Below are 12353 nucleotides of genomic sequence, written 5' to 3'. Positions count from 1 at the left end.
ACGGATAGTCACTACAAGAAGAAAAAGTTTTATATTGTATAATAAGAAGTACTTAACATTATTATTATTATATTTATATAACAATGAAAAAATTAAAAATATAGTTATTTATTTCATATATTATATATGTATCATTTTTGTAATATTATTTCTTCAGAAATGAGATTTCACATATAAAAGTTTATCAAGAAAAACAAATACAGTGGTAAATAGACTATATTATAATGGTAATATTATTAAATTGTTTTCGGTCAAAATTTAATACAAGTTACGTAAAAATTTTCCGAGCGCGCGGAATTGAAGCGAGCCGGGCAATTTGCAAAATTTGGCCGCTCGCAAACGCACCGATTTTAAAAATAATTTTTAATAATTAAATGTAACTATATTTTATAATAATTTTTATTTAAGATAAAATGAGTCTTTCTTTAGTCAATGACTGTAAAATAATTTCTTAATTGTTATAAATAAAGGCACTACGATTTAAGAAAAAAGAAACAATTATCTTGGCTTTAGTTGGTTGTAGAAAATTTTTATTTCTTTACAAATCTTCGTTTCGTCTTCAGCAACAATAATCTGTAAGTTAGAAACTCATAGGATGTACAGGGCCGCTTCAGCTCTAAATGTTTATAACGAAATTTGCTCCCTTATTTTCAAACCCAACATTTAGCTCGGCTTCAGTTGGTCGTAGAAATTTTTTATTTTTTTATAAATCTTCGTTTCGTCTTCAGCAACAATAATCTGTAAGTTAAAAACTCATAGGATGTACAGGGCCGCTTTAGCTCTAAATGTTTATAAAGAAATTGCCCCATTATTTTCAAACCCAAAAATTAGCGGTTTAAAAATGTTTTATGCATTTATTTACATTAGAATATGAAAATATAACTCTTTAGAAGGAGATTGGATGTTTCACCAACTCTCTACGATTTTTTTTTTCAAAAAGTTATAGCCTTCGACATTTGACCTCTTGGAATAACCAATTTATAATATCTAAGCAACAAATTCGTTAATCCGGCCTTACAATTTTTTTTATGTTTGGAATTGAAAGATCTTCATTTTAAAGCTTTAAAAAATAAAAAAAATTATTTGTACAATAAATACCGCAATTGTAAAAAACGGCCATTTTGGACCTTTCGCAGGCCGTTTTGCAATAACCAATAAATGAAATTGAACTTACCATAGCTCAAATTGTAGGTTTTTGAATTTACTACACCTTTTTATTAAACAGTTTTTCTCTAGAATCAATATCCTAAGCTGCAAAATTAAAAATCTTTAAAAATTGCAAATTTAACAAATGAAAATCGCGATAGAAAAAAAAGCTCACAATATTTTTGGTCACATTTTAGTATAAGTTATTCCTGGCATCGTCCTTTACAACACCTGATAGGTTTCAAAAATTCCTGAATTATATCACGATTTTTCACCCACAACCTGGGGTAATAACAAATTTGAAATACTATGTAGATGTATAAGAAAGTCACTAGAAAAATTACCAAATACACCTCTTTTTTTGGTTAATCATGTAAGCCTTCAATTTTAATCCATAAATATTATTATTATACTAATATGTTGCTAAAAATTTGTAAAAACAATAGTTTTCTATATAAAAGCAGACTAAAAATCTAAAAATTTAAGGAATAACGCAGAAAACACAAAAAATGCTGATATAAGTTAATTAACCCTCTAGTGCCTGAGTTTTTTTAGTACCACTGCCAAATTTTACACTAAACTGACAACAGCACAAAAATTTGTCTGATCAGCCAAATTTTTAACAGCTGGTTCTTATCCGATCTAGTTCAGAGGCTGGTTTGGGCATAGGGAACTTGCACATTTTTTTTATTAGATAATAATGTACAGTTTTGTTTAAAAATGAGATTTCCAAAATTTCACTCTTTAAAAACTCATAATAACTTAGAAATACATATTTAAAGTCTTCTGCGGTATAAAATAGTTCAAACGGCCTGTGACGTCACATAGTTTTGCATTAGTTTTGATTATGGTTATATTTCGCTGTGTCTAGGTACACGCTAATGTGTACACAAATAAAAAAGTTAGGTAGACGCGAATTAAACTTCATCAAGCCAGTGACGTCATTATTTAGCTTGCGCAGTGACTATACATTTTAGTACATGCTATTTTGATATGTTTAGTGTTTGTTTGATAGAAAAATATTTGTTAAGGGAAGGGAAGCAGAACTATTCAGATGTTTCAAACTTAATTGTAATAAATCAATGTATATATATAAAAGTATATATTTAGGTTAGCAAAATAATTATATGTATTTAGTTGACATGACATGTAGGTACAAAATATTGTTAAAATAAGTTTTATATGTAAGTGAATTATTATAATCAACTATTCTAAATGGGAAATAAGCCACAATTTAACTAAAAAAATTATTTTATTAACGTTTCGATGTCCAAATCGGATGTCATTGTCAAAATACAAAAATTAGTCAGATTAAATAAATTATTAGAAAAAATTTTGTTACTAAGCAATTTTTGTTTAATAATATTTTGTATTTTGACAACGACATCCGGTTTAGACGTAGAAACGTTAATAAAATCAATTTTTTAGTTAAATTGTGGCTTAGTTCTCATTTAGAATAGTTGATTACAAAAATTCCACAAGGATAATAGCTTCAGAACAAGTTAATTATTATTGTGAAAGCTTTAGGTCTTCCTTTTATTTTAATCTTGGACGGTAATACTATTTCATTTATAACTAAAAAAATATATATTAATTTATAGTCTCTTATCTTTTTTGTACTGTTTTAAAATGTTCTTAAACTCGTTAAAAGAACTAAATAATTGTGCACACTCCATAGTTAATTTAAAAACAAACACTAAACAAATAAAAAATAAGAAATCACTGACACTCTAACTTTTTTATTTACGTACATGTTAACGTATACCTAGACACAACCTTATAGTTAGGTATATTCTTCTTCTCCTTCTTTAGTTTATTGGCCTCCACCTACTTGGGTATTTGGAAAGCTCATCGTCGTGGAATAAGTCAAAAATATTTATATTCTAATGACATTTATCGTATGTCATTGTAATAATATATACCAGTTTGTTAAAATTGGAGTTTTATACTGTTTTTGAAGGAAAGGAACGAAGGTTTACTATTGAAAATAAAACCATTTTGTAAAAGAAAAATTTTCTATGAATAGTTCAAACGATCAAAAACACTTGTAACGTCACATAAATGTATTTTCTACTGACGTTTATAACATCTAATTTAAAATTATGTTTACTTTATTGGAAAAATGTAAATGTACAACCCAGTGACGTCACGACACGTTTTGGACCACCTGTTTTAATTTGAATTTTTAATCATCTTTAGGGGCCAAACGAAAGACAAACAAAACTTTTTTATCTTTGATACATGTTTTAAATTATGTTCTGTTGTGATTTATAACATTTTTTTCGAATTTAAAAATTTATGTAAGTTCCCTATTGTAGGGGGTTAACCTATGAAATGCCAATAGTGTCAAAATTTTATAAATGTCATTAGTGTCAAAATTTCATAACAGTGGCCAGTTTCATAATAACTTGCCTGCAGTTGAACCAATTACAAACAAGCATTATGGAGTGGTAAATTTAAATTACTGCTCCTGGTTTAACAACAAACCATAGTATAGGTGGATGTATTTTATAAAGTTATATTGTAAATTTCTATTTAACTATGTTATAATATATTTAACCCAATATATCTTTATAAAATAAACACAATATAAGTTATAAATTCCAATAAAAACAACAAATGCACTAATGTCACTAATGACAATGATAAAAATCAAAATTCATAGTAAAGGAGGTATCAAAGACTTGCTGTATTTTTATCCTTGTTTAACTTGCTTGCTATGGACAAGCAGTTTAATTTTTCTATACTAGTTTCTGTGAGTAAAAAAGAGACCTAGTATAAAAGTATCTAATTCTTGAATAATTTCCTTCATGGACAAAGATAGAGTGGAAGAGCTATATTATCAGAGCCTAAGGACAAAAGCCAAAATCTAATTTAATAACACTGTTCCTTGTTTTAAGGATACACTTGCAATACAATAATACCCATTGTCAACAGATCCCAGTATGTCATTGAATAATTAAATATGATATTAGTGTACCTTTTGTATCATACTATGACAACTATATTTAGTAATAACTTGTTTAATTATAAGAGTAATTTTATAAAAAATATATAAAGGGACAAAGTTGAGTTTTACAGAATATAAATAAATTTTATTCATATTATGAATCTATGTAGGGGATATAAAATTGTCTTAAAATAACTAAAATTTTGAGATGGAGTTGACCATTTCCATTACTGTTCGAGCATTATTGAACATTTTTACTTTTAAAATAATTTACATTGGTCATTGATTTCATTAGGATGATGACTTCTCACAGAATATTTACTGATTATAATTATTTTCGGAAGCAGAAACATAATCGATGAGTAATCAAATTTGTATCTTCTATCAAATCTATAATTTGTTTATAAGGTCTGTACTGTTTATGGGAATAAAATTAATCTTATAAGTTATAACTCGATAGACATTCAACAAATCAATGCTTACTTTTTTTAATGCAGCAGTCAAGAGACCTTTCCATTTTGCAGCATTTTCTTCCGAATTAAAGTCGTAGATATTTTCGCCCGTAACACCAGTATTCATATTTTCTGGAAAGGATTCGAAAAAAAACTGAGAACAGCACTTCTACAGAGGGCCACTCACAACATACATATTCCCCAGTTGAATACAACAAAAAAGACAAGACAAAATAAAAACAACTAAATTCGTCAATGTTTACGTCCAATCGCACTTTTGCATCATTATCTTCAATTTTCAGATGAAAATTTAACACTTTTTTGGCCGAAGGTGGACAAAATACGATCACTTGTTTTTCGCCATTTTGGTTTTCTAACTTCTGTCGATGCCCTACAGTGGTGCCACGATTCGTATTCTGAAAAATATTTTCTTTTTGGGCAAAAGTTCCAGGACCCATATCAAAAATCAGTATTTTTCTACAGATTAAAAAATAAGTACTTAAATAAATATGTTTAATTACTTTTTATTAACAAAGCAAATTTATTTTATTTTATTAAAATTCAACAGAAAACAAAACTAATAAATACATCGCTTTGGAAGTCGTAATCTTAAACTTTACAAAAGTAAGTACCTAAAGGGAAACGAATATAAAAAATAAGATTTAAAATTGTTTTTAAATGAACTTTTTAACAAGAAATAACCAAAACAAGTCGAAAGCATAATGACAAGGAAAGAAAGAACTTTATATAATAACGTTAAACGAGGAAATTAACAGGGATTTAAAAGCAAAATAAATGTGACAGAAATTATGTTTAAAAGAAAAATAGATGCAAAATATAAAAAACAAAAACAATTATTTCATAAGCATCAAATAAATACAATATTAACAATAATAAGGGATAGGTAACTCAGTTGATGTTAACGTACTTGCAGAATGTCAAAAATAACAAAATATATTATATGAACAAATCTAAAAAAGCTATAAATAAAAATAAAATCAATAAAATACATAAAAAAAGAGCACAAATTTAAAAGTCGTATTTCTCATGATACACTTGTAGCAATGGCACCGATGGATTTCTTTCTCTCTCTTTATTGTGACGCACATGTTTAGTTGTCTCTTTCTCGAGAACACAAAGCAACCACTGCGCATAGTAAACCTTCTTTTGTCTTTTCTTTACTCATTGTTATACGTATTTGATGGTCTCCTTTTTCTGGCGATGCGTATATACAAAAGGGAAATTCCTCTTGGAAATAAGTATGCGTATTGGAGTTAATCGATATGGTATTTAAGTTGTAAGAAATATTGGAAAATTTAATACGTTGTCCAAGAAACTTCAATGTCAACTTAAATATTTTTAGATACATATTATGATGAATTAAAAAAAGTTTCGATAGAGTAAATATAATTTAGAGGACGTACGTAATTTCAAAATAAATTATTTGAACTCTAAAAATACAAATACTAAGTTGCCGCCTTTTTGAATATTAGCGAATGTGTAATTTTAAAGTATAATTTTAATTAGTTAATACTACGGGTTATTCTCTAGCAATCGTTATAAACACATTTGATAAACACTTTTAAACAAAATTAAAATTCGGGACAGTTTTATTAAAAATAATTCCGACGGAGCGTAGTGTTATCGCGCACTTAGCGAAATATAAGTACCTATAGATTGATGTAACAAAAAAAAGATAAAAACTGAAGACGGGAATCAATGCAACGAAAATAGCGAAATTTATCTCGCAATTTGTTTTTTATGATCCAGAAAGCTAATACCGAACCCATATTTATGGCCCCTATGGAGCGGAACGTTTTACCACCGTTTTACCCAGTGAACCGTCGGTAAAATGGCACGGTTCAAAGGAATTTAACATGTTACTAAAGCGTCCACCTTTCCGACGGAGGGACCAGGGCCGTCTTAACCCGGGGGTGCAAGGGGTGCGAAGCACACGGGCGCTAAGTCCAAGGGGCGCAAGCCGAACTCTTCCTAGGCTCAAACTTATTGCGCTTCTTGTCCTTAAAAAAAACTACAAATAACAAAATTATACAAGTGCATTTTCGGTATTTTATACAAAGGCATTATAATGCTTACTACACCTACGATATGAAAATGAGATATGAAACCCATTTAGATTAGGAGCAAAATTCCGATTCTGCTGACAAAAGTATAATTATTGTGGTTTTGCGGAGCTATGTATGTAAAAGCGCCGCATTACTATGTAGTCGTTATTTTTTAAAGGTGGCGGTAGAATCTTTTATGATGGCCGAAGTTAGTCAGTTTTTTACCGGTTACTGATACTACCGAACAACGATTAGCAATAAATTATTTGTTAGAATGTTTGAAGTTAATGAATATTGATTTAGATGATTTACGACGCCAACGCCAAAAATATTACAAGTAAATATTACAAAATATACAAAATATTACAAGTAAATATCGGAAGGGCCAAGGTGGGACATGATCTGATTCACGCCAAAGCTCTGGAAATAAAAGCAGACCTCATTATAGTCCCTGAACCTAATAAAAACATCTCTAAAAAGTTTGGTTGGGTCGCCGACAAGCGGGCTGACGTCGCCATCTTCTTGGTTAATAGGAACCTGTCCATAAGCAAAATCACCAAGAAAGAAAGCTTCATCAAGTTAAAACTCAATGATGTAGCTATTATAGCCTGTTATATCTCACCAAACATCAACATCACACAACACCAAGAGAAGGTCGAAAACATCATAGAGGCGGCAATAACAGAGAAGCATTATATAATTGCTGGCGACATAAACGCCAAGTCCATATGGTGGGGGTCCCCAAGAAATGACGTCAAAGGGAATGTATGGAACGAATGGATTGCCTCTACCGATATGGTAGTGATGAATAATGGGAAACACACGTTCGAAAGAGGTGAATCGCGGAGCCACATAGATGTTACCCTGGCATCCAAAAACTACGCTAAGAAGATTACGAATTGGGACGTGCTAGATGATAACATCTTTACCTTCCATAAGTACATCTTCTTCGAGATTGGCACAAAGGTAACAAAAAAGAACGGCAGGAAGATACTTGACTTCAACAAAGCAAGATTTGCGGAGTTGATTAGTAATCTACAGGAAGAAGCCACTGACTTTCCCACCTTCAGGAATTCCATTACTAGGACATACAAATTAAGTAGTAGGAGCAAAACCGCCTCATACACCGTACCCTACTGGTGGAATGACGAAATTCAGTCGAAACGGACAGAATGCCTTAGATTCAGACGAATCGCCCAGAGACACAGGACCCAGCAGACAAAAGACGAATATAAATCCGTCAAGAATGAACTAAACAAACTTATAAAGAGCGCAAAGCGCACATGTTGGCAAGACTTATGCGAGGCACTGGAAAATGACCTATGGGGCGATGCCTATAGAATAGCCACCAAAACGCTGAAGTTCGAGGTCCCATACAATCTGTGCGATGAGAAAAGAAGAGAAATAGCTAACACTCTCTTTCCCAACAAGCCCGGCATTGAACATACGTACAATCCACATATCTGTCCGGAGAAAATAAGTAATGCGGAACTCATCAAAGCAGCAGAGTCCATTAAAGTAGGTAAATCCCCAGGACCCGATCGTGTGCCACCAGAGGTGATAAAACTAATAGTTAAAACACAGTCAGACGCTATCAGAGCCATATTGAATCAGCTGCTGACAAAACAAGAGTTTCCTAACCAGCTCAAGCTCGCGAGACTAACTCTAATACTCAAACCCGGTAAAGACCCGGAAGAAGCCACCGCCTATAGACCAATATGCCTACTCGACTGCCTAGGAAAGTTGTATGAGAATATTGTTAAAAACCGTCTTGAAAGAGAGCTGAGAGAAAAGACATCATCTCAACCAGACAGTACGGTTTCAGGAAAGGAAAATCTGCTATAGATGCGGTCAAGCATATTACAGACACTGTGAAGAACACCAGAAAAAGATGGGCCGTTTTAGTAATGTTTGACGTAAAGAACGCCTTTAACTCGGCCAACTGGGCCCATATTATTACTAAATTAGAAACCGCTAAAGTCTCGGGATAACTGATCAATATTATAAAAAGATATTTAATCGAGAGACATGTATCAGTGGCCAAAAATGTTGAGATGAAACTAACAGCCGGCGTACCGCAAAGCTCTGTACTAGGTCCAACGTTGTGGAATGTCTTGTACAATGGGGTTTTAAATATCTATTACGGTAGAAACAACATGGCAGTAGCCTATGCAGACGACCTTGCTATATTGGTCACCAACGACATGTACTGGGACCTTGTGGAAATCGTAAACGAATGCTGCGAGAAAGTGAACAGGTGGATGGAAAATAATGATCTTGAACTTGCAGGTCACAAGATAGAAGTGGTCATCCTTAAAGCTCCAAGAAATGGGCCGGACTTGACCTTCCAAATAGGTAGTAGCCAACTAGAGCCGACGAACTGTGCGAGGTATTTGGGTATTGACCTGGACAGAGGCCTAAGATACACGAAACACTTATTAAGAGTGGTTAAGAAGGCAGACGAACGGACGGCAGCTATCCAGAGAATAATACCTAACATTGGAGGGCCCAGCAGCAACAAGAGAAGTTTGTACCTCCAAGTGGTGCAGTCGACCCTTCTATATGGAACCCCCGTCTGGATCAGCGTACTAAAATACCAGAAGTACAAAGATATCATAACAAGAGCCCAAAGGAAGCCTCTTTTAAAAATGGTGAGCGCGTACCGAACCACTTCTACGTTGGCCTTACAGGTGATAGCGGGCACTCTTCCTATTCACCTGTTAGCCAAAGAGAGACAAATGCTGTATGAAGCACAGTATGGCCACTTAAAACAGGTGAGAAGGACCATACGAGTAAACATGCTAATGGAATGGCAAAGGGAATGGGAGGTACAGACGACGAAGGCTCGCTGGACCAAAACACTGAGCCCCGATGCTATAGCTGGGTACAACTGTAAATTTAAACAGGTAAATTACTACTTTACTCAGTTCCTGACGGGTCATGGATCTTTTAGGTCTTACACATATGGCATCAAAAAAACCAACGATGATATATGCACCACGTGTCACGAGAGGGACGATGCGGAACATCGCATTTTCCGGTGCAATTTTTTCGTCGTAGAACAACAAAGGCTGCAGAATAGGTTTGGCGCTATCTCGCCCAACAACATCATGCAGATTGCAATTACCAGCAAAGAGAATTTCGAGTGTATAATCGACCATATAACAAGCATCATGAAAAGAAAGTCTATAATGGAAAGAGTAGAACAAGCTGGGTGAGGAAGTCTACCTCCTTCATAGCGGTCAACTGTAAAAAAAAATAAAAAAATAAAAAAAAAACTTTATTTCTTTCTTTCTTCTTTATTGTATAAAAATGTATCGAGTTACCTTTTCTTTTTTCTCAATGTTTCCAAGTTCCTTCGCTTGGGAACTAGATCTTTTCCCTACACGCTCACCGCTATTAGGTAAGTGTTGTAGATATAATAAATAGCTCTAAGGGCACCTTTTATCCGGTCTGCGCGAGGTATCCCCATGTTTCGTTCGCTAATGAACTCGTCCAGGGATACCTCGGGTCGAAGAGGAGGTGGTTTTAGTTGGTAGGTGACCTGGGAGGGATGTCCGAAGGGGGCCCTCCGTCACTTAGTTTTGACACCGTTCCGTCGGCGTATGTCTCTGGTTTGGTTGATTCCAACAGTACTAGGGACACCTTCCCTAGTCGATTTACGAATATTTCCACCTCATTCCAAAAAAAAAGAAGGTGTGTCGGATTCAGCCCGCCCTATCTCTATCTTGCCGGGCCGCCTACCGACTAAACCCACCTCCTCTTTCTCCAGCCGGCGGGTCCGGAACTGCTCTTAGCGAGCATATCTGACCCGTCGACATTACTCATAGCTCCCCTCCGGCACTCCCAGCATGTATTCCACGGACTAGCCGGCCGCCTGGCCGCCCCCCGCCCCCCGCCCCCGCGCCCTACACCAGACCGGTCGCCGTGCGCGGGGTAGTAGGGCAGCCAGAAAATAGGCAGTCAGCGTGGTTAGGGTGTATAGGGTCCTCCCCCCGCTGACTACCAACCACAACACAGACGATTTTTTTGTAAATAAATAATATGATATGTAATATGGGTCATCCCGCCTCTAGTCGTCTCTCTTTTTCTTCTTTGTGCTTCATGGTTTTTGTGAAAAAAGCAATGAACAAGTCGAAGTCCCTCTTGCTTCCGATAATTCTATCCATGAGCTCTTGTGGCTCACCTAGAGGAGACCCCAGATCCAGCTGCAGCTCAGTTCGGCCCGCACGATATGCAGGGCACACGAATACGACATGCCGCGCGTCATCCACCACCCCACACTCAGGACATAGATCGTCCACCGTTTTCCTTATACGGAAGGTGTAGTTCCTGAACGATCCATGTCCCGTCAAGAACTGTGTGAAGTAGTAGTTGACGCGACGATGTCGGCACTCGTACCACCTCACTACATCCGGAATCAGGCATCTCGTCCAGGCAGCCTTTCCGACTTCAGTTGCCCATTCACTCTGCCACATCTCCAAGCTCCTCTTTCTTTCTTGTGTCCCTGAACCAATTGCCCCGTTGCCCCTCTGATGCATTCGGACCCTTTCTCTGGCCAGGATGTGCACCGGCACAGACCCAGCCACCACTTGCAAGGCAATGGTTGAAACGGTTCTGTACGCACTGCACACCCTGATCAGAGGTTTCCTCTGTGCTCTAAGAAGCATGTCTCTGTATTTGGCCATCTCTAGAACCTTGTGCCACACTGGGGCCCCGTATAGTAAGATGGACATGATTGATTGCAACATTACTACTCGTTTTTGTGATCCCGGACCCCCTATATTTGGCATTAATTTGTTTAGTGTGGAGGTCCTTTCTTCCGCCTTCCGACATGCCTCTTGTATGTGTGGTCCGAATTTCATTTTGTCATCAAAAGTTATTCCTAAGTATTTAACTGTTTTCTGGGGTCTTATTACGGAGTCTTTGTACTGGAATAATATATTTTCTCTATATCTCGGTCCCCTCAAGATTATTGCTTCGATTTTCTCTACTGCTAGTTTTAAATCATTTTCTTCTATCCATTCCGCGGTTCTTTTTATTGCTCGGTTTACTTTTTCTATTATGCCCCAATCATTTTCGACTAGTAAGGCCAGGTCGTCCGCGTATTCAATCGCCCTTACTCCTCTCTCCGTGTTTACTTCTAGTACCCCGTTATATAATATATTCCATAGTGAGGGTCCCAGGACTGACCCCTGGGGTACACCCGCGGTCATTTTTATCTTCTTTTTCTTGGATATACATACGGTTCTTTCAGATAGGTAGTCTTTTATTATGTTGGACACATACTCCGGAGCCCCACTTTCGACTATTCTGTCTATAATGAGGCCCCAGTTTGCTGAGTGGAAAGGGTTTTTAATGTCCAACAGAACAAGGACCACCCACTTTTTTTGCTTACTCTAGTCGTGTCCCTTATCCAGGCCGCGGCATCGACTGCCGATCGGCCTTTTCTAAATCCATATTGCTGGTTTGATAGCACTCTCTCATCTTCCAACACGCCCTCCAGCCTCTTCTTGATAAGCGCCTCATAGAACTTACCAAGGCAGTCTAGGAGGCATATTGGCCGATAAGAGGATGCCGAATCGGGGGTTTCCCAGGTTTTAGGAGCAGAACTAGGTTCGCCTCCTTTAGGTCTCTGGGAAACTCTTGTTTCTGCAGTAGGTCGTTGCATATTCTTCTGATCAAACCTGGTTTCTCCGTTGCTACTATCTCGATTGCCTCTGGTGGCAGCATGTCAGG

At 35.9% G+C, this 12353-nt stretch overlaps 1 protein-coding gene across 12 annotated transcripts in view; it reads right to left on the bottom strand.

Annotated features, from left to right (window-relative positions):
- LOC114334083 (protein son of sevenless) overlaps positions 1-12353 on the bottom strand; it is a 652420-nt gene that overhangs the window by 220316 nt on the left and 419751 nt on the right. The window contains exon 1 of one of the 12 annotated variants that reach the window (XM_028284097.2): positions 4580-4917. The exons of the other annotated variants lie outside the window; for them this stretch is intronic. Coding sequence (XP_028139898.1) covers positions 4580-4675 — 96 coding nt within the window. The 5' untranslated portion in view covers positions 4676-4917. Of the gene's footprint in view, positions 1-4579; positions 4918-12353 lie in introns of those variants that run through there. 12 annotated transcript variants of the gene reach the window in all.

This window comes from Diabrotica virgifera, chromosome 3 (assembly GCF_917563875.1).
Source record: "Diabrotica virgifera virgifera chromosome 3, PGI_DIABVI_V3a".
NCBI lineage: Eukaryota > Metazoa > Arthropoda > Insecta > Coleoptera > Chrysomelidae > Diabrotica > Diabrotica virgifera.
The sequence above is the reverse complement of the archived record's forward strand: the minus strand, read 5'-3'. Positions and strand labels throughout refer to the sequence as shown.